General features: G+C 35.0%; 2 protein-coding genes and 1 pseudogene across 2 annotated transcripts; 1 reads left to right on the top strand and 2 right to left on the bottom strand.

Moving 5' to 3' along the window:
• The first annotated feature begins 15558 nt into the window (after window positions 1-15558).
• On the top strand, window positions 15559-18205 carry LOC145627427 (WRKY DNA-binding transcription factor 70-like; annotated as a pseudogene).
• Window positions 18206-20835: 2630 nt separating this feature from the next.
• Window positions 20836-22355, bottom strand: LOC145627426 (uncharacterized). Its single transcript, XM_081679817.1, has 3 exons — window positions 22320-22355; window positions 21902-22100; window positions 20836-21628 (listed from the first exon to the last, which is right to left on the bottom strand). The coding sequence occupies exons 1-3, from the start codon at window positions 22329-22331 to the stop codon at window positions 20913-20915; spliced, it is 927 nt and encodes a 308-aa protein (XP_081535943.1). The 5' UTR covers window positions 22332-22355; the 3' UTR covers window positions 20836-20912.
• A 147-nt stretch (window positions 22356-22502) lies between these two features.
• Window positions 22503-24044, bottom strand: LOC145628282 (uncharacterized). The gene is made up of 2 exons (XM_081680580.1): window positions 23618-24044; window positions 22503-23164 (listed from the first exon to the last, which is right to left on the bottom strand). Exons 1-2 carry the CDS (start codon window positions 24042-24044, stop codon window positions 22503-22505), a joined length of 1089 nt encoding a protein of 362 aa, XP_081536706.1.
• Between the last annotated feature and the right edge of the window lie 489 nt (window positions 24045-24533).

The following is a 24533-nucleotide window of genomic DNA, read 5'->3' as shown; positions in this document are numbered from 1 at the left end:
ATTTAGCAATGTTTATAAGAGTCAAAATGTCAAATCCATTCAATCTATCGTTTGTTAAAATTACTTGTAAAGCAATGGAAGTGTGTGTAATTGTTTTCAATAAAAGAAGAAAGATATATACCAATAAAAAAAAATTAAAAAAATATAATAAAAGAGGGAGTGAATAGAAGCTAAGGTATGTGACAACTTTGTTTTATTTGAAATTTTTGTAATATACTACGTAATAGTCTTCATGTATAATTTAAAATTTCCTGATAATCCTCTATCTTATTTTGATGTATCTATTTGTTATTTGTAAGACACTTAGTTTTAGAGGTTGAGGACAGGAGGTTGCATATTTGAATCTTGTTGATAATTTTATTTTTTAATTTTATAATGATGATATGCACTGACAAGGTTTAACTGAAACTACTTCTAGAAGCCCTTCCATGTCATCTACTTCTAGAAGCCTTTCCATGTCGGCACTCCCTACCCCTCATGTCGGCAATGTTGAATTCAACATTGCATTTAATTAGCTAGCTTCATATTAATTTCTGGTAGTTGTAGTAGTTGCTAATGAAGGCTATAAATAACCATGGTTGTAGCCCGTTAACCGGCAAGCCTTTGACATGAAATATAATTAAACACTTTTGAGTGTTCTTAGGTAGAGTATTATCTCCCTAACCCTTGGCGGTGTTACTGTATCCAAGGTTCCTCTCTCAATTGTTCCTAGTGGTGTTTCTGTATCTAGGAATAAGTAGAGCTGTATCGTCGGAGTAGCCGGCCGACGTGGTGAATTGACTAATTCTAACCGACCCCAACTTAGTACGGTGTCAAATTGGTATCAGAGCCAAGGTTGTCGTTTACCATCTCGCCCAACCTCCATTGAAGCTGTCGAATTGCCGACGCTGCTTCAACACCCATATTTGTTGTAGCCTTAATTAAAACCACCCACAAAATTAAAACCACCCAATCGCCCCCATAAACTGCCCTTTCATTACTCTACCGACAACCACCATTAAAATCTACCGTCGATTGCCATTCCAACCTCACCGTAAAACGAAAAAAAATACTTACCCAGCTGTGAGTTCCGCCGCACCATCACCAGTCCGCTACACCAAATATTGTTGGGGTTTGGTGAGTCCGACTCACCGCGGAAACAACCCCGACCCGAGGAACCACTCGCAATAATTAAAATCATAAAGCATAAATAAATAATCACAAAGAAAAGATAACGAATCTTACCCTCGAAGCGAGCCTCGCCCAAAAACCGGGGCTCTTACTTGAAAGCTACGAGCACGTCAAGCGCCGCGCCTCCGACGGTATCCACCCACAAAAAGGCGAACACAACTTTAAGGTCCGCTACCTTGGGGCACTACAAGAAAAAGGGAAATTAGCAACTGATTTTTGCGACTACCATAATAATTAGTCGCAAAAAATATTTTTGCGACTGAAAAAGACGAGTAGTTGCAAATTTTGCAACCGATTTTGCAGTAATTGCTATGCGGTCACTGATTAGCGACTGATTTTTGCGACTACCATAATAATCAGTCGCTAAAAGTATTTTTGCAACTGAAATAGACCAGTAGTCGCAAAAAATTGCAACCGATTTTATAATAGTTGCTATGCAGTCGCTAATTTACGACACTCTTATAATAATTTGCGACTAAATTGTAGTTGCCACTGTTAATAATTTTGAAATCATTTTTTTTCTAAAAATTGCACTGCACTACTATTGCAACTAACACGGTTGTCGCTACTTTTTTTTTTTTTTTTTTTTTTTAATTTATTAAGAAAGAATTAAAGAAAACCCTTAGTATAATAAAGTTGTTGCCGCCAAAAAAAAAAAAAAAAAAAAAAAAGAACTATAACTCCTTATTGTAGTGCAGTTTATCCCTATTTCTCTTTACATACTCTTCTCTTTACTACTCTTCATAAAAAAATATCAAATTTATAGCTATTTTCGTGCGCTGAATCTCTATTGTAGTGCAATTTACGTTCTCCACTGACCATCAATTTAAGGTTTGTTTTCTAATTCATAAGCTTAATTTTGCTTTTGATATATTAGGTTTTTACTCATGCTTTTGATTAGTGAAATCGTGGTGGTAGAATTCCGTTTTGTCGAGATTGGGTTCAATTATGTGTGCTTAATTAAGGCTTATTTGGATCCTTTTCTGAAATTTCAATCGAGCTACTTTAGTTTTTCTTGGTAACGAATAATTGAATCATGTGTGGCTGGTTTTTTGCGCAATTGGACTAACCTTATTTCGTGAAATTTGGTTAATGATTATGCAAATTGTGAGTAAATTTTGCTTAATTGAGGGGCCGAATTGCTTAATTGTTGCTGGTTGTTGACGGTGGTGTTGGTGAGGGGCTGTTGTGGTGATTTTAGTTTGGTTTGGGTGGCTGCTGGTGTTGGTGAGGGTGAGCAGGGGCTGTTGCGAGGTGAATTGGAGCAGGGGATAATTGGGTTGTTGTTGCGGCTGCGTGTGAAGGTGGTGGTGCGGCTGCAATTGGGTGATGGTGGTAGAATTGAGGTGTGATTGCGTGGCTGGTTTGGGTTGTGGTGGTGCGGCTGCTGTTGCTGTAGCAGTTGGGGTTGCTCTGGTGGATGATGGATGAAATTGGTGGGCTGAGAAGTGCGTGGCTAACTTGTGAGTTAGCTGCTAAGTTACAAAAAATGGCAAGTGTATGATTTTAGCAGCTAACTTGTGATTTTATATAAGAGGAGGAGGGGGGGGGGGGGGGCGGGGGGGAGGGGTTAGTATGACTCCAAATATATTGACCTACTTCTAAAAGGCATGATTACCCTGCTTGACTGCTTCCAAAATCTCAATTGTAAGAGGAAACCTTCAACAGCTGTCTGACTAGGAAATTCAAGATTACAAGTTTATTCTGGCCTTATTTTTTACTGTTGTGTAAATGTGGCTATGAGCAGGTGAAATTGTTGCGGTCATCCTTTTCAGCAAGACACAGTCTTCTCTACCACAAAAGATGGTCGATGTTACGTATGGTTCAAGACCTTCCCTACGACTGCTGGAGGAAGTGAAAACTTCGTCCAATATAACTGCTGCTGCAGAAGTCGCACTGGTTAGACTTACACTTGCATGGATCACTGGAGTTGTTCTCCTCATTGCAACCTTAATTGGGGTGAGACTACAATTATGTTGATACATTAAATTTTTATCCATGCTAGTTAATAGCAAAGCTGATGGCACATTTGACTTTCAGGGTCAATAGTCTGGTGTTAAATTCAACTAAATATACTATAGATTGTTTGTTTTACTCTTATATTAGGATAACACTGATTACTGTGTATCAATAATAATGATCAAAGCTGGTATGGCCACAAAGTCATATATGGTCTGTTATTTTGTGGTGATTAAAGTAATGCAGAGATATACAGAAAATTTGAGGATGAGATATGGGGACTCGTCTGAGTGTGTTGTTATTCTTATTTTCTTGAGATTCATATTGTTTATACTTTCATTCAGGTGTATCTTCTCATCAATATGCCACTTACAAGAGACACGCTCCTGTATTCTAATGTGAAACTTAGCAGCTAACTTGTAAGTGTGTGATTTTAGCAGCTAACTTGTGATTTTATATAAGATTGAAGCAAGTAGAAAATTTTTAGCCACTAAGAGATGACAATAACTAGTCTTTATTACAATTGCTCTGTAGTCTATGTCCCCTATTTTTTGTTGTATTTTTTTTAGTGCTAACAACTTCTTCTAATACAAGGTAGAGAAAAAGGATGGAATTTTACCAACTGTTGCTGAAGTATATGAGAGCACTCATTATGTTTGTGTGGGCAATGATGAAGTTGAATTGATGGGTGATAAGTCTCAAAAAGTCATGGTATGAGTATACTTCTATATTTTACTAAGATTAAAAAAAAAAAAGTGGTAGTTAATGTTTGGAGATATTATAGATTGTTTATTTGTTTGTGTGATTGAGTTGGAGGATGAGAATGATTTGCCGGCATTAATCATATGATTAATGTGGTATGGCACAATGTGAATTGAGACAGGTTTATTTTGAAGCCATACCCTATAGGAGGGGATTCTTCAATTTACAAAGGAGACTCTGCCGAAATTTTTACTAATAACTGCTTACATAAATTATTTTGCTATAAGTGTTACCTTTTTTATTTAAAAAAAAAAAAAAAACTATAATAAAAATACCCATGATCCTCTGTTCCCAATAGTTGTACCTTTGTAATCTGGAACATCTATTAAGAGGTAACTCTTACTGTACTTGTATTCATGTTCTTGCATCATTGATGGGTAATACTCTATTAGCTGCTCTAAAGCAATTAAATTAAATTGTGTTTTAGAAGTCCAAACAAGTTTTTATCCCGGACGATGTCCCGAGTCATTGCTTGTATTTTTATTATAGTTGTTTTTTTTTTTAAATGTATTTAGTTTATTAAAGTTTTAACATTTGAGATCATAGTTACTAATACATATCTTAATGCAGGGAGAATATATGGAAAAACTTGAGGAATATACGAACAAAGGAATTGAGATAAACCTCGACAAAGTCTACTTGGAGGTTGTAGGTGGGCAAAAGAAAGGAAAAGTCTACGGTTTAGGGAGTGCTTCACAAATGTATTACAAGAGTGGTCCTACTTCTCAGTCTACTGCATCATCTTCCACTCCTTCCATGATTTCTCAATTAAGTTCTCAAGTTGAAGAACTAAAGAAGATGGCGGAAGAAAACCATAACAAGGTAGAAGAAAGCCAAAAAATAGCGGCAGAGAGCTTAAAATGTGCTAAGGAATTCGTCGAAAATCATGAGATCGAAAAAGCTACATGGAAGAAGGAAAAATTAGCTATGCAAAAAACATTGCAGGAAATGGCATCACTTGTAAAACAAGTTTACCGTCCTTATAAGCCTCCTACGCCTGCAGTCACCCGCTCTCGTGATACAACTAAGTGATTTTTATTTTCTTGGTGGTAATTTTATGAACAACTGGTCTTTTACATTGTCATTAATTCTTGTTTGAAGTAGCTTTTTTTTTATATGGGAGGTGACTTTTGGAAAAATTAGTCTTATAAGTTAAATATTGTTTTTTAATACATTGATACAAAATTGATTGATATTTTGGATATTTGAATAAAATTAACATTTTGGTTATTTGAATTTATGCGTGGGTACCTTTTTTGCTTTGTGATTAATATTGGTTGTCGCTTAATTATGGTCTCAAATATTGATAGTTAGTCGCAAATATTTAGCGACTGCAAATTTGGTTTAGAGACTAATTGGTTAGTTGCAAAATCATTAGTCTCAGTAGTCGCTAATCTGTCACAAATAATTAGTTTTGTAGTCGCAAAAATTTGGTCTCGTATGTAGTTGCTAATCCGTCGCAAAAAACATTAGTCTCAATAGTCTCAAATCCGTCGCAATTAAACTAGTCTCTGTAGTCGCAAAAGTTTAGTCTCGTAGTCGCAAAAGTTTGGTCTTGTAGTCACTAATCCGTTGCAAAAGTAGTCCTAAAACATTGGTCTAAGTAGTTGCTAATCCGTCGCAAATATTTTACGACGGACAATAATTTAGTTGCTAAAATTTGAAAGTTAGTCGCTAAATGGTAGTTGCAAAGGCGTTGCAAATCCGTCGCTAAATTTGCGACTGTCCAAAAATTAGTCGCAAAAATGGATTTGCGACGAGGTCTTTGGCAACGAACCAAAGTAGTCGCAAATCCGTCGCAAATCCATTTTTGCGACGGATTTGCGACTACATTGGCCGTCGCTAATTACCCTTTTTCTTGTAGTGGGGTTAGCAAGGTCCGACCAAAACCCGAGTGTTATATGAGTTTAAGAGTTTTCCCAAAAATTATGGAATGCTTTTTTTAACTCCCACTCAAGCAAAGAATTCTCAAGCCATGCCATGACTATTTATAAGGAAGTATGCCTTGTGAATTTCACTCATCTTTCAATGTGGGACTTTTCACAAAAAGATCCCACATGGAAAGATTGGTGAATTCAACCCTTAGTTAAATAAACAAAGGAACAAGTAACAAGTGTCACATGGTTAGGTGTGGACCACTTTCTCACTTGGTCCCCAAGGCATTTCACATGCAATGTGAACTAACCATGTGTCACCCAACCTTGAGCCCCAAGTTGGGTTCGGTTGACCCATTTTATTTTGGCCCGTGTCCATGACCCATCAACCCGGGTCCACTGCCAATGTGGCGGCTGCCAACGTGGCGGCCACATGTGCTGCCACATGGCGTTTTGCCATGTGTGCTGCCATGTGGCATGCTCCTATTGGGCATGCATTCCTAGCCTTTCGCGTGGCTAGGATTTTACTTGTTACTAGATGCATTTTCCCGTCTCGCCAAATCCTAAATTTTGGCTCGACATTTGAGATTCTCCGACGCTCGGTTTCGACGCTCCAAGCTCGAATTTCCGACGTCTAAATGTTTAACACTCGGGCGACGAATTAATTTCTTCCGAATTAATTCGTCGAGTTGGTTCGTATATTTTGCTTGGGTGTGACCCGAAGAGTTCAGTCAAGATTAAGCTGTAATATTAATTATATTAGTATTACTGATCGGAAGCGGCCTCCACCCAGGCATTCCGATCACTTGACCTTACTGAATATATTAGCTTTCTAATAATTCTGAACCCGCTATCGGAATAATACACTTGTTCGAAGGACACCATTCCTTTCAAATATCACAAGATAACCTTGAATTATAGCAATTGTTGAAGAATTGCTCTAATTTTTCTTGTTCTTGGAATGCTCTTGTTCTCTGATAATCACTTTCTCTCTCATGCCTTATTCCCTTGTTTCTCACGCCCTCTTTGAGTTTCCTTATCCAAGTTTGCAGTTGACTACTCTACTCTACTTTAGTATTATTGGGCTTTTAATACTATTTCATTATTAAAATTATAAAATAATAATAATAATAATAATATATATATATATATATATATATATATATATATATATATATATATATATATATATATATATATATATATATATATATATATATATATATATATGATAATAATAAATGAATAATTGAGAAAAGAGGAGTGAATGCGTGAGTATAGTGGCAGTTAAATAGTTGGACTTTAATTCTTTCCACTTTTCATAAGTTGAAGTCTAGTATTCACATTAGATATTTTCTTAGTTTCCTTATCTTATATTAATGTCTTGTATGTATAATACATATATTTAGTGTATTATAAAAAAAATAAAATAAAAAAAAAGAGTGAAAAAAAAAGGATTTTTCTTCAGCTTAACAAAATGCCGCCGAGAGCACGTCGTGGAGGAAATAATCAACAACAGCGCCCTGTCTATGACACTATAATAGCTGACATGCAACGAGAAATTCAAAAACTTCAACGACGTCTTGCACCTACGTTATGAAGCTGCTTCTAATCATTCCCATCAATCAGACGAACCAGATGAAGATTTCAATCCATTTCACCAACCCGAGGGTGAATATTCAAGTGGAGAAACATCTCGTTCCCGACGAACGCGCCATCCTCGACACCAAGAAAAAGAGTTTGGAATCAAAGTTGAAATTCCAGATTTTGAAGGAGGTGTTCATCCTGATGAGTTTATCGAATGGCTCCATACAGTTGAACGTGTCTTTGATTTTAAAGACATTCCGGACGAACGCAAGGTCAAGTTAGTCGCCATCAAATTCAAGAAACATGCATCCATTTGGTGGGAGAATCTCAGACGACAACGTGAACGAGAAGGTCGTAGTAAGATCTGCACATGGGATAAAATGAAACGCGAACTCAAGCGTAAATTTTTACCCAGTCACTATCGCCAAGATATGTTTCTCAAGTTTCATCACTTGGAACAAGGAAACAAATCTGTGGCCGAGTATGTTGCCAAGTTTGAAGATTTATCAATGAAGTGCGACAATTCTGAACCGGAAGAGCAGACCATTGCAAGGCTCTTAACCGGTTTGGACCCAAAAATCTCCAAAGTCGTACAACTCCAACAATATTGGTCGTTCAACGACGTCACCAAGCTTGCTGTGAAGGTTGAAGGTCAGCAAGCAAAGGAGAGAACTGGATTTAAGTTTGTCTCTAAGGAGGCTTCTTACCGTGGAAATACTCCAACAAAGTTTCCACCGAAGGCCAACTCTAGCACATCGACGAAGAAGGTTGAGAATTCAGTCACAACGAGCAAACCACAAAGGCAAGGTAACAACAATCCTACCTCCAGAAGATGTTTTAAGTGTCAAGGATTTGGTCACATTGCTTCTAAATGTCCAAATTTTAGAATAATTTCTCTTGTCGAAGAGGAATTGTTAGAAGAGGAACAGGTTGAAGATATTGAGGATGAAAACAATGAAGAGGTTTTGCACGTTGACGAAGGCGAATCGTTAGTTATTCGTCGTATCCTCAATGCTGCCCCAGTAAAAGAAGATGAGTGGTTACGCAACAACATCTTCCACACTCGATGTACATCTCATGGTAAAATATGTGATGTCATTATCGATAGTGGTAGTTGTGAGAACGTGATTGCCGCCACCATGGTCGAGAAATTGAAACTGCCTACAAAGGATCACCCTTATCCATACAAGCTCACGTGGTTGAAGAAGGGGAATGATGTCAAGGTCTCTAAAAGATGCCTTGTTGATTTCTCCATCGGGAAGAAGTATCAGGATAAGGTATGGTGTGATGTCATCCCTATGGATGCTTGTCACCTACTTTTGGGTCGTCCATGGCAGTATGATCGTCGTGCAATTCATGATGGCTTTCATAATACTTATTCCTTTGAAAAGGATGGTGTCAAAATTGTTTTAGCACCTCTAAAAAGGGATTTGTTAGCAAAGCCAAGCCAAGATAAGAGCTCTGTTGTGTCAGAATCAATGTTTACAATGGCCTTGAAAGAATCCAACATTGCTTGTGTTCTAGTCATGCTCTAGGAAAATCAAGAAGATCAAGGAATACCGGACGAGATCCAACCTCTACTTCGCAAATTTAGTGACATTATGCCGGAATAAATTCCTGAAGGTTTACCTCCAATGCGTGATATTCAACATTGCATCGAATTTGTTCCTAGAGCAGTCATCCCCAATAAGGTTGCCTATCGGATGAGTCCAAAAGAGCATGAAGAGCTTCAACGACAAGTCATCGATCTCATGCAAAAAGGATTGGTACGTGAAAGTGTGAGTCCATGCTCAGTTCCAGCACTTCTTGTCCCAAAGAAAGATGGATCGTGGCGCATGTGCATTGATAGTCGTGCCGTTAATCGGATCACTATCAAATATCGCTTTCCCATTCCGCGCCTTGATGATCTACTTGATCAATTGCACGATGTTGTTGTGTTCTCGAAGATTTATCTACGAAGCGGATATCATCAAATCCGAATGCGACCTGGAGATGAATGGAAGACTGCTTTCAAAACCAGGGATGGATTGTGTGAGTGGATGGTCATGCCGTTCGGTCTTTCTAATGCTCCTAGCACCTTTATGCGACTGATGAATCAGGAATTCCGCCCTTTCATTGGCAAGTTTGTAGTTGTTTACTTTGATGATATTCTTGTGTATAGTCGAAATTCTGAAGAGCATATGAATCATCTACAACAAATTTTCCAAGTTCTTCGTGAACAAAAGTTGTATGCCAATCTAAAGAAATGTCACTTCCTCACCGACAAAGTGGTATTTCTTGGATATGTTGTCTCTAGAAATGGGATTGAGATGGATCCTAGCAAAGTTGAAGCCATCAACACATGGCCAGTTCCTCAATCAATCCATGATGTTCGTAGCTTTCATGGTCTAGCTTCCTTCTACCGCCGATTCATCAAAAATTTCAGCACTATTGCCGCCCCGCTCACTGAAATAGTCCATCATGATTGTTGTTGATCGATTCTCGAAGATGGCTCATTTTATTCTGTGCAATAAAACTAATGATGCCACGCAGATTGCTGATCTTTATTTTCGAGAAATTGTACGGCTACATGGAATACCAAAGACCATCACTTATGATCGAAATGTCAAGTTCATGAGCCACTTTTGAAGAACCTTATGGCGCAAGTTAGGAACGCAGTTGCAGTTTAGCTCCGCCGCACATCCTCAAACCGATGGTCAAACTGAAGTTGTCAATAGGACTCTTGGAAATATGCTGAGAAATCTTGTAAGCAAGAACATCCGACAGTGGGATGTGTTGTTAGCTCAAGCCGAGTTCGCCTACAATTGTTCTCCGAGCCAAACCACTGGTGAAAGCCCTTTCAAGATCGTTTATGGTAAAAATCCAACTACGCCGGTTGATCTTGTTCCACTACCCGCTCCTGACCACTTTAGCGGTGATGCCGATGAACGAGCTAGAGAGATCAAGAAGTTACATGAGAAGGTTCGAGCTCAAATTACAAGGCAAAATCAACGCTATCAAGAACAAGCGAACAAGTTCCGTAGACCAGCTAGCTTTAAGGAAGGAGATCTTGTTTGGATCCACTTAAGGAAAGAAAGGTTTCCCAGAGGAACACATGGTAAACTCAAGCCCAGAGCTGACGGTCCATTCAAGGTCCTAGAACGAATCGGGGAGAATGCATACAAGATTGAGCTTCCGGGGGAATATAATGTTTCCGCTACATTTAATGTCGCTGATTTGTCCCCATATCACGAGGATGAGGAAGATCAAAGACTCGAGGTCGAGTCTTCTGCAACAGGGAGAGTTTGACAAGGTTTAACTGAAACTACTTCTTGAAGCCCTTCCATGTCAACTACTTCTAGAAGCCCTTCCATGTCGGCACTCCCTACCATTCATGTCGGCAATGTTGAATTCAACATTGCATTTAATTAGCTAGCTTCGTATTAATTTCTGGTAGTTGTAGTAGTTGCTAATGAAGGCTATAAATAGCCATGGTTGTAGCCCATTAACCGGCAAGCCTTTGAAATGAAATATAATTAAACACTTTTGAGTGTTCTTAGGTAGATTATTATCTCTCTAACCCTTGGTGGTGTTACTGTATCCAAGGTTCCTCTCTCAATTGTTCCTAGTGGCGTTTCTGTATCTAGGAATAAGTAGAGCTGTATCGTCGGAGTAGCCGGCCGACGTGGTGAATTGGCTAATTCTAACCGACCCCTACTTAGTACGGTGTCATGCACGCATATAATAAGAAACATAAAGAGGAGAGTGACAATAGTGCACGCAATAACAAAAATATGAAAATTAGATAATACACCCGGGTGCACCATGCTCATAGTGCACCCGGGTAAACAAAAAAAGGCGGAAAAAACATATAGTGTTTGATAAAGAACATACCAATGTTTGAAAAAGAACATACCTTTAATATGTTCTTTGAGTGTGATCAGTGTGTTCTTTGAGTAAAATTATATGTTCTTTACATTATAACTTATGTTATTTAACATATGTTGATAAACATATATGTTTTTTTGGGTTTAATAATACAAAGTATGTTCTTTGAATTTGGCGTGTATGTTCTTTAAGGTCGTAGTGACGCCCAAATTCTATTTTTATTATCATATGTCATATTTAAATTACTCTTATTATCGTATATTCTTTGAGTTTGATTAGTGTGTTATTTAGGTATTAACTATATGTACTTTACAATATAAATTATGTTCTTTTAACATATGGTATTTTGAAATTTGATATTGAAATCTTAAATTATTTTTAATTGAAAATAATATTAGAGTAAAAAAAACTAAATTATTATGGGAAGTTGAATTTTTTTTTGGAGAGATAGAAAACTATTTTTTGGGGAAATGATATCTTTGGTAAGGATTTTTTAAGAGGTGATCAACATTGGCATGACTCGCATCCCGACCCGATCCGACCCGAAATAGGGTGGGTTTGGGCAAACCTAAAAATGCATTTTTAGTTAAAACTCAAACCGGGTTAGAAAAAAGCCTGAAAACCCGCTACTTTTCTACGGGTTTGGGCACGAGAAATTATGATATGGCCCGGCCCTACTAGATTTTTTATCACCTCTAAATTTTTTCCGTTAATAATGTGTAATTTTTCAGAAAATTTAATTAACTTTTTATCTCGTTCTTTTTATTATATCTTTATGTTCTTTGGTAATGCATGTTTTTGTCAAATACAAACATGTTCTTTATCAAATACATGTATGTTCTTTATGAAACACAGGATGTTCTTTCTGCCTTTTTTTTATTTATCCGGGTGTATGATGAGACTGTACACCCATGTGTATAAACCACGGATTAACAAAAATAAATAGAGAAGAGTGCCACATGCAGTATATTAACATTATTTTAAACGCCTTTTAATATAGTATTTGGAGAGCCTTTTAATACTTAGTAATGCCTAATAAGTAAATATATAATGAAATTATGCTTTGGGAGTCTTAAGGAAGGTAAGTAAAGACATAGGCACATAGCACCTAGAATAACTTTAAAAACATTTTAGATATATAATATGTAGAAATAACATTAATGGTCATTCAATTCCACTTAATATACATGATGTTTGAATTAGTCTTTAGTCAAGGTAAGTGTATGCTGCACAAGAAATTTAGAACGAGGATGCCCCAGTTTTTTCTCATGGCGAAAACAAATTTTTGTTTCTCACATGGCATTATTTTCGTAAATAAACCAACAACTTTATTCAACTGTGGAGCCCACAATAATGAAAAAGTTGTTGATTTATTCACGAAAATGTCCCATGAGAAACAAATTTTGTTTCTCACCCTAAGAAACAGGGAATTTTCCATTTAGAACACCAATGTGTGGTTCCTACAGGCGTTGGTACCTTGCATCGTACAGCCGTTACGCGAAAAGAACATATTACACACATGTAAAGAACATACTGTTGTAATGAAAAGAACATACTATTAAAAAGTAATGAACACATATCTAAAGTAAAAAGAACATATTTATATTAAAAAAGAGTGAGAAGAACATATGTTCATGTTCTTTAATTGTCAGTGTAATGTACTTTTATTTGTAATATAATGTTAATTACTTATTGTGAAATGTTCTTTGATTTTTTTTAAAAAAAAATTATGGTGAATATACATAAATCATGTTCATTACATAATATTTCCATGTTCTTTATAAATATTAGAGATGTTCTTTAGATGTATAAAAAAACATAAAATTGGATGTTCTTTACAAAACAGTTATATGTTCTTTACAAAACAACTTTATATTCTTTAAAAAACTGCTACATGTTCTTTTCGTGTTTTTTGCCTGTACCTTGCTAGGTACAGGCGACTGTACCTTAAAATTTTGGTGTATGTAAAGCAACAATTCAAAAATTCAAGATATAATTAAAGTCAAAGGTCAACACCCTCTACTTAAGGAGCAAAAACCAAGTTATTTTATATATAAATTCTGTTTTTGACCAAGTATAATTGAATCATACTTCTATTTGTGGGACGAAGGGAGCTAGTGCGTGCAAATGCAAATACGTTTCTTATCTCTTACAATGTACTTTGTATATCAATAAATAAACATGGCATCATTGACTTGAATATTACTCCGTAATTATTAATTCGAGTAAGTTGGAGATATCATATGCGCGTATTGATCTTTAATTAAGGAGTCATCATCTAATTATTTAACAGAATTTATCCATTTATAATTATCCTAGTTTTAGAATCCACAACTACATCTTCGTCCTAAATCATCCCTGCTCCCTCAACCCTTTGCTTACCTAAAAAGAGTAAATACTACGTTGTTTGTATTGGGTGTACTATTTTGGTGTTTTATCCGATTCACCCTTAGAGCTAATTCGAATTTGGGAATTAATTTTGGGTGGTTAGGTTCCAATCCCCTCGCAATTGTTATTGCTAGGGATCAAATACGCGGTCATCTCTAACAAGTACAGTCTCAATCATCATTGTACTAACATGTTATTGATATATTGGGCGTACTATAATTTACTATAAAATAATAGAAAATTTTAAAGTAACTTTTTAACAAATTTCGCATGGATAAGACATCTATCACAAATACATTGGTGAATACACAACTTTTCTAGGAAAACCGTACGTAAAAGGATTTTTATGTGGCAAGGCTGATGATACAAACTTACGAAAGGGCCCTCCTATCATGGGAAGGGAGAGGAGGGGTCGGTGAGGACCAAACCCCCGCCATTCAGGGGGATAGAAAAACTAACCATCCTTTGACTCTTTAATCCTCCCACAAAGAGATTGAACGAACAGTGTTTTACACTCATATTGAATAGATTTATTGAGATCAAAAGATAAGATTTAATTAACCCTAAAATTAGACTATTTAAAGCCTATACAGCCAAATATCTTATTATAGAACCTAATAAAAGAGCTGATGAGAGAGGGTAGGGTGAAGAAGTACCCAAGGAGGCGGCTGCTAATAAATTAAAGGAGGGATCTTTTACCAAAATGGCTATTTTGACAAAAGTATTTACCAAAACGGCTAATTTTAAAATTTAATTCCGAAACTAGCTAATTTTATTGAATTGAAAGGATATTATTTATTTTTTATATTCCTTTGAACCCGTTCGATTCACTTTATGTTTTTTTTTTGGTTTTATATAAAAAGAATTCGGTTTTTTTTTAAAAAATTTTGGTTTTATTTAAATTCTTATGCCCTAGTTTAAAATATCCCATTAATTTGAACAATAACAATCAACATTAATATATATGCAACAATTCTCAATTTTTAAAAAAGTTACACAACATAAACAACCACTAAAAAAAATGATCCAAACTTTTAATCAACAAATGAAAAAAAAAAAATACAACTATTTTTTTAACACATAAAGATAGAAATAAATATATGTAAGTTTGATTTATCATACACATTAAACAAAAAAAATTATTCATACTAGCCGACATAAACAAAGAGTATACAATTAATTTAATAGACATGAAAAAGATGAGCAGTACCTTAAATTCCTTATCGTAGTATAAATTTGCGGTAATCTTGATAGAACAATAATACTTGAAATTCCAAATTTTAGTGACTGATATGATCAAGATGAAAAATTAGGGCTTTTAATTTTTTATTTTTTTTGGATCGAAATTAGGGATCTGCGAGTCTGCCACTGTTTACGTTCTTCGTAATTTTGTAAACTGCTTAAATTTTCCAACTTTAAAAAATCTTTAAGGAAACAAAAAAAACTAAAATTAAAATATAAAAAAAAAAAAAAAAAAAGTGAACCAAACTGGTTCAAAGGAAATAAGAAATAGATAAATTCCTTCCAAGTTAATAAATTAGCTAGTTTGGGAATTAAATTTTATAATTAGCCGTTTTGGTAAATACTTTTGTCAAACTAGCCGTTTTAGTAAAAGATCCTTAAAGGAGTTCGTCACATCATTTGCGCGTAAACGTAATTATCTATGATCAAGGAGTAATTTATTATACCAAATTTATTTAATAATTATTATTTTTCTATTATTATACAAGCTAGTTGTAACTGCTTTACCACTGATTTGCTAATTACATTTCGCACGTTGGTTTATACCCCGTATAAGTTGCTCTGTTCATATATATAAACTTTTTTTTTTTTTTTTTTTTTTTTTTTTTTTTTTTGTGGTGTCAAAAAAAAAGTTTATATATATGAAGAGAGCAACTCATCTAAAAATCGCACTCTCACTAGATTTTTTTGGTAAAAAAGAGAGAAAAAAATGGATCTAAAAATGGTTGTAAAAGAAGAATTGAAAAAAGGATGGGAAGCAACAAGTCAACTACGAAGCTTACTTAGTCAACCAGATCAACTAATTAGTGAGGGAGAAACAAGTCAATTCAATGATGAAACAAAAATGGTATGTATGAAAAACTATTCTACCGCCATTGTTAATTCATTTGATACTTCTATTTCCATCTTAAATAAGATTGTTCGATCTATGGAAATGGATGCATCATTTGTTCAACAAACAAGTCAACAACCCAAGACAAGGTACTACTTTTTTTTTTTTTTTTTTTTTTGAATAGAAGACAAGGTACGTATTTTACTAGTTTAGTACATTTTGTTGTTTTATAAACTACCTCCTTTTCATATTATCTGCAATGATTAGACATTTTTCCTCTCTACTTTATGTTAAAGCGTTGTAAATATAATATGAAACGGGGTAGTAGGTTTGACAAGATCTATTGCTCCAGTTTTCTTGTATTTGATTGGACATTTAATTCGCCAATAATAAAACACACATACGATAGATACAATCATGTATGTGAGTGTATCTCGAATAATGTAGTTGGTTGAAAACGTCGGGAGGTATGTGGTACTAAGAAAATTCTAATGAACTATCTGATAAATTAAATATTGTTTTGAGCCAATCTCGTATTTTATTTGATGATTACTGTTTTAATTTGATTTTCACATAACAATAAAAAAGAAGCTGAAATTTACTAAAAAGTTCTAAAATTTTATTTGTGATTTTATAGGTTACGAACAATTGATACTCTAAATCTTACACCAGATGGCTATATTTGGAGAAAATATGGGAAGAAGTCAATTCTCAACACAAATCACCCCAGGTATGTCATCACTCCTAGTCTTTTCTTATTTCCAATTAATTATGGACCTTACGAACTTCATATATTTAATACTAATAATAGGGAAATTCACATTTTTGTAACCCTTATAATAAAGGTGTGACTTAGTCTTTTACCTTATTGATCACATCACGTAATTAAATTATAGTTGCAATTAAGAATTTTCATATGAACAAAATGATTTTTTTTTTCCAATTAGAGAACAAATCACAATTAATCACTACCCATTAATTATTTATGTTTCTTAATGATCCATGATATAATAGGGAATACTATAGGTGTGCATACACTGGCGGATCTACTAAGGAACCCGGGGTAGCACGTGCTACCCCCAAAAATTTAGAAAAAAATTAATAAGTAATATAATTCGCAGAATGTCATTAATATTGCGTGTTGCTCTAGTGGTTAAAGTGGGTTTTATCAATCTAGATGGTTGGGGGTTCGAGTCCCATACCCTTCCCAATTGGGTGTTGGTGTAATAGTGATTGGGACTACACTTGGTAGGGAGAACCTGTGTTCGATCCCCAAGGGTGAACCGGGTAGAACACCAAAAATATTCACAATTTTTAAAAAGATCCTAATCCCTCTATTTTTTAATAAAAAAATTGTGTAGTATTAAATTTTGGTCGCTATTCACTTTTAATTTTATGTCTCTTTTTAAATTTATTAGATCTTGGCCATTCACCTTTATTTTTACATTTTATTCATCTTCACATTTGTTAAAAAGATACTAATCTCTCTATTTTTTTTTTATTCTGTAGTATTAAATTATTCACTTTTTTTTTTGAAACAAAATTATTCATTTTTATTTTTATGTCTCTTTTTAAAATTATTAGATATTGGCCATTCACCTCTACTTTTACATTTTATTTATTTTCACAATTTTTAAAAAATGCTAATTTGATCTCTGTATTTTTTAAAATTCTGTAGTATTAAATTTTGGTTGTCATTCACTTTTATTTTTAAGTCTCATTTTAAATTTATTATATACTTGTAAAACTTTTGACATCATGATTAATAGTTACAGGGTGCATTAAAGTAATTCATGTCACATAAGGAGTAATTTTAATTGTCTAGTTAAGGTACAATTCCTGGATCCGCATTACCCTAGATCCGCATTAAGTAGATTATATACACAGTGGCGGATCCAAGAATTGTCACATAAGGAGTAATTTTAATTGTCTAGTTTAGGTGTAATTAGTACATCTTAAAATTCATGTCACAAAAACACGCGCAAATAAAAAATAAATCGATTTTTTTTTTAATTGTCTAGTGCTACCCCTGGTTAAAATTTCTGGATCCGCCACTGTGTGCATACAAAGAAGATCAGAATTGCCACGCGACCAAACAAGTCCAAAAAATATCGGATAATCCAACAAATTATAGGATCACTTACTACGCCGAACATACATGCCAACCTCACCTCTACAACAACAATAACGCAAATTGTACCAATTTCATAAGTTTTAAATCCAAAAACCCTACTATTCACCCCAAGCAGGAAATATTGGACAATAACGTTGCCTAAATGCATCATCTTCAATGGCTACAAGTGATTATCCGGCTTCCAAACCCGTTGATTCGGTGACAATAATGGAGCCATTGCTAGCTGATGAAATTGTTTGTCTCAACCATGACGTGTTATTTTCACCAAGATTATTCACTAGTCCAAATTACTTGTCTAGCTCTAATTTGGAGGCAGGAGACTACAGTTTGATGGCCGACGATTCTTTGGATATGAGTGCAGTTTTGATGGATCTCCCTCTTTGGGATTAAATCACGGTCATTAAGCCTGACTCCAAATTAAGTTTCTACTAATCCCCTTCTATGGAACTGGCTAGCTAGTTAAGTTGCAATGAAGTAGTGCTTATTAGATAAAGATGTATAATCAATATGCATTAGATATTTAGATTCAATTCATGGCAAGTGAGCTTCTATATATTCACTTGTAGTATGAAAGAATAGTGTAGCTAGATTTAATTCGTTACTTTCTCTACAATTTTAGTTGTTATTTTTGTGTATGACAATAATATCAATTTCTTTCTTCAAAAAATAATACCTCCGTTAATTGTTATGTGCAACTTTGGGGTATTATTTGTGAAATATAAATATTCTAAAGTTGTATATAACAATTAATGGAGGTAGTAAAAGAGAAAAAAAGGTGGACATGGTCAAGTCAGCAAAAAAAGAAAAAGAAAAACAACCCAACTCTATAATATTTGGCATAAAATGAGAAGCAGTTGTCTAATATGTTGGCCCAACTCATCTATAAATACATGGACATTACTTTTAAGAATTTAGTTTTAGCATGATGGATTGCCAACTTTGTTGGGCTACTAAAAATAATAGTGCTGTCAAATTTCAAATCGAAACCGTTTAACTGTCCGAAACCGACCGACCCAAATGAGAACCGAACCGATTAAAAACCGATTTTTTTGAAACCGAAAACCGACCCGAACCGTATTTTAGTAAACCCGAAACCGAATCGACCCGAATAATGTTAAACCGTATAAGAACCGAACTCGTTAACAAACCGAACCGAATATAAACCGAACTGAAAGAAAACCGAACCGAACCGTATCTAACCCGAAACCAGTTCCAACCCGAAACCGTTTAAACTAGCAAAAAAAGCTTACACCGAACCGTTAGCAAACTGCTACCCGTTTGCACTGAACCATTTAAAAACCGAACTGATTGCATGTAAACCGAACTGGTTATAAACGGAACCGTTTATGAACCAAACCGCTTCTAAATCGAACCGTTTACAAACTTTTTTATATAATTAAATGGATTTTTTTTTTTTTTTTTTTTACGGGGATATAATTAAATGGATTAAATATTAGAAATCTTAGAATATTTTTTTTAAAATAGCAAGGCAAATCGTTCATTAAGGTCTTAAGGATAATCAGTGTTCACAAACAAGAGCAAAACAAGCATGCTCAGGCCCTGCCTCAAACTATTAGCAACACTACTGCCTCTAGTCATGTATACATTTGAGGTGATGAAACCAAATGAACAAAAAGCTTGTAATATTAAGTACCAAGGCTTGGCTGAAGGCGTAATAAATAAAATTAATTCACAGAGACTATTAAGCATATGATTACATTGATTCTGTGAGTAATAATGAAATAAAGATGGGAGTGTGCTAGTGACATGAATATACTATTAGACTATGTTTTAATTCAGATTCAACTATAATTTAGTAAACTTGAAATGGAACCGATATGAATAACGTTAAAGTGGTTAAACAATCGAAGAACCGAACCAGTTAATTATAAAGAACCGAACCAATTAAAAACTGAACCGAAAAAGAACCGAACCAGTTATAAACTGAACCAAAAAAGAACCAAACTGTTTCTAACCCGAAACCGTTTCCAACCCGAAACTGTTTGAACCGGGATAAAAACCGTTTACACCGCACCGTTAACAAACCGCAACCTGTCTGCACCGAACCATTTACTACCCGGATTGTTTACAACCCGAACCGAATTAAAACCGCTTAAGAATAAACCGAAACCGAATCGAACCGATAACTATTTAAACCGAACCAAAACCGACCCGTGAGACAATTAAACCGATTCCAAACCGACCCGATTAAATACCGAACCGATTTCAAACCGAACCAAAACGGAACTGGCGTTTTGACAGTGCTAAAAAATAATAATAAGGTCATGTACTCATGTTGATGCCAAATAACATAGCATATTGTCATATTGTTTAAAAAAAAAAAAAACCATAGCATATAGCTGGCTGACATGAGTTATGTTTTTTATGAAAAATTTACACGAGCAAAATACATGAAGGATTTTTATTGGTGAACTTCGTGCATTATTTGTGCCCAATTGCACTCCTTATAATGCGAGAGATAATAAAACGGCACCCAGATCCTTATTTTACAATCGTAATCTACTTTACGATTTGGCAGATTTGCTTCTCTTAAACAGTGATAAATAACAATCTCTCATTCTCGTTCAACAATATAAATACTCCGTTTATAAGTGGAGAGTTCTCAAAGAATAGTGCAAGCTAAGGCGATTAGCGAGAGATAACAACAATTAATTATTGAATTTATAAATGAGCAAAGTCCTGGACAAAAATACATACTAGAACAAAAAAAAAATTGGTACATTAAGGGTTCGTTTGGCATCACTGTGGTTTTCTGTTTTTTGGTTTTTTGTTTTTTTAAATCATATGATATATATCATGTAATGAATAAAAAATTAGTCAAATTTATTAAAATTATGATAATTTTAAAAACTGACAACCGAAAAGTGGAAACAACTTTTTCTTGTTTCCTGTTTTTGGTTTTTAGTTTTAAAAAAAACAGAAAAATAAAAACAAAAAACAATGTGAAACAAGCCCTATAAATTTTTTTTTTTTTTTTTTTTTTTTTTGAAAAACTATAATTTTTATTTTTGATAAAACGACAATTCTAGTCATGTGAGAGCATTATTATCCGCTACAAATGAAGAGCAAATTCAATCTAACAACAACGCTGATCAGGAATACAAAGGTGTCCAGTCATATGAAAGCTTTCAGCCCCGCCTTTATGCATATACGGGCATTCTGGCTTATACTTCTTGGCATCGTCGTTACCAGCTAATCGGACGTTCCATTTTGCAAGCAAGTCCTTAGTCGAGGCCATGGGCCAAGTCGCAGTTGAGTTCTCATATCTACTATGTGTAACGCGGGTGAATTTTTTCAAATTCTCATTCTTATGTATGTCACTAGCGTCAATATCAACGATAAATATATCGCCATAGGGTCTTACAGAGTGAAGGAATATAGGCATCGAAACCGGATCACACGACACAGCAGCAAGATCAGCAGCCACAACGAGACTCTTTCCATCAGGGCTGAAAAATGGATGGTTCACATGTCCTGGAAATAGTGCTCCTAAATAAGTATTTCCACTGTCTATCACTTTAATGACCACATTGCTATCATTAGCCTTCACCATGTACACACCAAAGTACCCCGGATCAGGTAGATCATCGAGTTTTTTGGCTGTTGGATTCGAACGATTCGATGAAAATACTATCCAATCTTTTGTAGGAGACCATTGACAATGTGTGTCTGTCCAATTCCCTTCTGTTAGTCTTGTTACTTTAGCTCCGTCGAATTCTCCTAGATTTGCATTTTCCATTATGTATAGATTCTTCGACCCATTCTTTGTAGATCGATAGACTAGTTTTGTCCCTGATTTGAAGTATTATGTTAGTGTGTTATTGCTATCTATCAATAAAAATTATTAGTTGGTATTAAGATCATATGGTCTTTATATCTTTCGATAGTATGAAGTCTTCTTAACTAGTTTCTTTAATATGATATTGTGTTGTACAATAGAAATTAATACCTCCGTTAAATATTAGTTGTTCTTTGAAATATTTTATACCTCACAAATAATTCTCAAAGTTCCAACTATTATTTAACGGAGGTAGGATTAGAAAATACTAAGTTATGAGTACTTACCGTCTCCATTGGTAGAGGGGAAAGCACTATTGTATCCCTTTTCAGTTAGAAATTTGAACTCTCTTTGAGATTTTGAGACATTGATAATCGCCAATATTTGAACCGTCTCTTTCTGGTTGAAAGAAGGTCCAACACAAACATAGAGTATGTCCTTTCCACGGTTCCACACTGGAGAGAATATGCTGTTTGAGTCGTTCCTCTGCACATTAATCCCATAACTATAACTATAAGATTAACGTACACCAAAAAAAAAAAAAAAAAATCTCTTCTGTGTCTTTTTTTTTTATTTTATTTATTTATTTATTTATTGTGTGACGATTCTCACAACTTTTAGGGACAGAAGGAGTAATTTTAATTTCCAATATCACTAACTTTTTGGATCAATATAATGAATATGGATTATATCCAAAGAATGTACCTTGTAAACCATATGTAACCCAGTGTTGTCGGCAACCCACACAGCCTTAAACTCGTTGTCAACAAATGCAAGCTTCTTGCCACATTCTGAAATTGATGGAAAAACACCCGATACCCTGAATATTCCGATCTCTGGATCGGGAGATTGTAGCTTGTAGAAATCTTTCTCAACAACGTTATACTGTCATATTACAATCAACATAAGTATCTTTATTGTATGATTTGCTAATATACTTAGAAGTTCATAGTTGATTGTACATACCGCGTTAAGTTTGTCAGTGTGGCAACGATGATAACCAATGCGCTTTACTCCGTTGATGGCATCACCGACGACAAAGGGATTGAAGTGATCGGCCATGGGTCTAGTTTTTTGAGTAATTTCTATATAATGATCTTTTGGTTGGTTTATATCAAAAACCTCAATGTGCCGGTATTGATCTGCTTCACGTTCATCTTGCTCGTCGAATGTGAAACTTCGACGAAGAGTAGCAACAACCACTTTGGTCTCATCAATAGCGGCGGGGGTCATAGCACTGATCTCTTCCGGGGTCACACGAGCCACGGATGTGGGACCCAGACGTAGATCAACTCGAAATACCCCCCAACGTTTTTGAATTTTAACCTTCTCGATGTTACGGTGGAAAAAGAGAACGTTGTTGCTTCCCCAAGTAGGCCAACCTCCATCAACAACCACCAACTCACGATTTAAGGGCCGCTCTACATTCATAACGAAAATGCTAGTCTTGAGATCCTCAATCTCGCCATCCCAACCAGCTTTTCTTTGGAAAGATGCCACTGCTATCTTCTTTCCATCGGGTGACACCGAGGGACTTAAATCAGCTTGCCCTATACAAGTAAATTAGAGTTTTAAGTTCACTCATGTATGCACAACTTTGAACTTCATACGAAGTTACATATAATTCATATCATCATATCAATAAACAGAAAAGATATAGACTAATGTTTATACTCTCTCGGTTCCAAAATGATTAACACGGTCAAACTTAAAACACATTTCAATGAACTAGTTCAATCTTCAATATTTATAGTTATATGATGTTCTTGTTTTGTAAATTGATACAAATTTTTATTCATCTTTGACAGCAAGTACCTTTAATCTCACACTAGCAAAAATTATAAAAGTTAGATATTAATAATCTACTCACCAAGACGAATCAAACTAGATCTTGCATGACTATATTTGTTGTTATAGATTAAGAGAAATTTAGAATATTCTCTTTGTTTTTAATAAGTCAAAGATTCTAACCAAGAACATCATTGTGAAACGAAGGGGTGTACCTTTGAGAGTGAGGCGTTCAGTCTTTCCGTCCTTCAGATTCGTTTTATATACCGCGGTCCAAGGTTGATGAGGCTCAATGGCGGGCTCCATAGTAGAGACATAAATAAGATAGTTTCCAGCAATGCAACCACTATCCTCCATGCGGACACCCTTGAATGTGTCATAAACTTCAGCAAAATTATACACTTGTACTTTGGACGGTTGGTCTCGGAAAAGGAGAGCTATATGAAGGGTCTCAAGGTTTTCAGTTCGTTCGGACACAAAAATCATTGCTGATAGACGGCCCGAATCTACATCATCCTCAGTGCCTTGGCCGCGCAATAGTGGACGTTGAAGGATAAGTTTGAGAGCCGATGGTGGAATAACTTGAGCGTTGTAATTATAAGAATGTCCATCCGTCATAAGCTCCTCGTCTCGGTTCGACATGGGTGGATATTTGGATGAGTATATATCCAATGGCACGGGTGGTCGATAGGTTGCGAAGAATGCTATGCTACCTCTCTTCTCTTGCATGTTTTCTTCGATCTTCGTTTCTTTCTTCTCTTGCACATTTTCTGCAGTCTTCTCTTCTTCTTTCTTCTGTTCCACCTTATAATTTACACAATGTTCAATAAATATTTGACTAATTAAACATTTAACTTTGTGAACTATTAAATATTTGACTCAATATATATAGTACAAGTAAATACTTGTACGAATGCCTTAATATTAATAAGCTAAACAAAGTTTTTATTTATTGAAAGTTAAACAAGATAATGTCCGTTTAAATTATTTATAATGACTAATTATTTTCTACTCATATTTTAAGTCAAATCTTATAAATTAAATAATTTGAAAATATAAATACTTTTGTCATATGCATGGTACCTTTTGGACATATAGTCCAATAGACTGAACATAGTTGTTGTGTAGCGT

The sequence above is a fragment of the Chenopodium album genome, chromosome 4 (genome assembly GCF_948465745.1).
Source record: "Chenopodium album chromosome 4, dcCheAlbu1.1, whole genome shotgun sequence".
NCBI classification, from domain to species: domain Eukaryota; kingdom Viridiplantae; phylum Streptophyta; class Magnoliopsida; order Caryophyllales; family Amaranthaceae; genus Chenopodium; species Chenopodium album.
This window is presented reverse-complemented; position numbering and strand designations above follow the sequence as displayed.

What these genes read in the sequence shown, in the direction of transcription:
- LOC145627426 (XM_081679817.1), bottom strand. An exon ending in CCCCTCTACCAATGGAGACG is followed by an intron (nt 21,629 to 21,901) that starts GTAAGTACTCAT and finishes ACTTCAAATCAG; the next exon opens with GGACAAAACTAGTCTATCGA.
- LOC145628282 (XM_081680580.1), bottom strand. Translation starts at nt 24,044, where the DNA reads ATGTCGAACCGAGACGAGGAGCTTATGACGGATGGACATTCTTATAAT. An exon ending in TGAACGCCTCACTCTCAAAG is followed by an intron (nt 23,165 to 23,617) that starts GTACACCCCTTC and finishes TTACTTGTATAG; the next exon opens with GGCAAGCTGATTTAAGTCCC.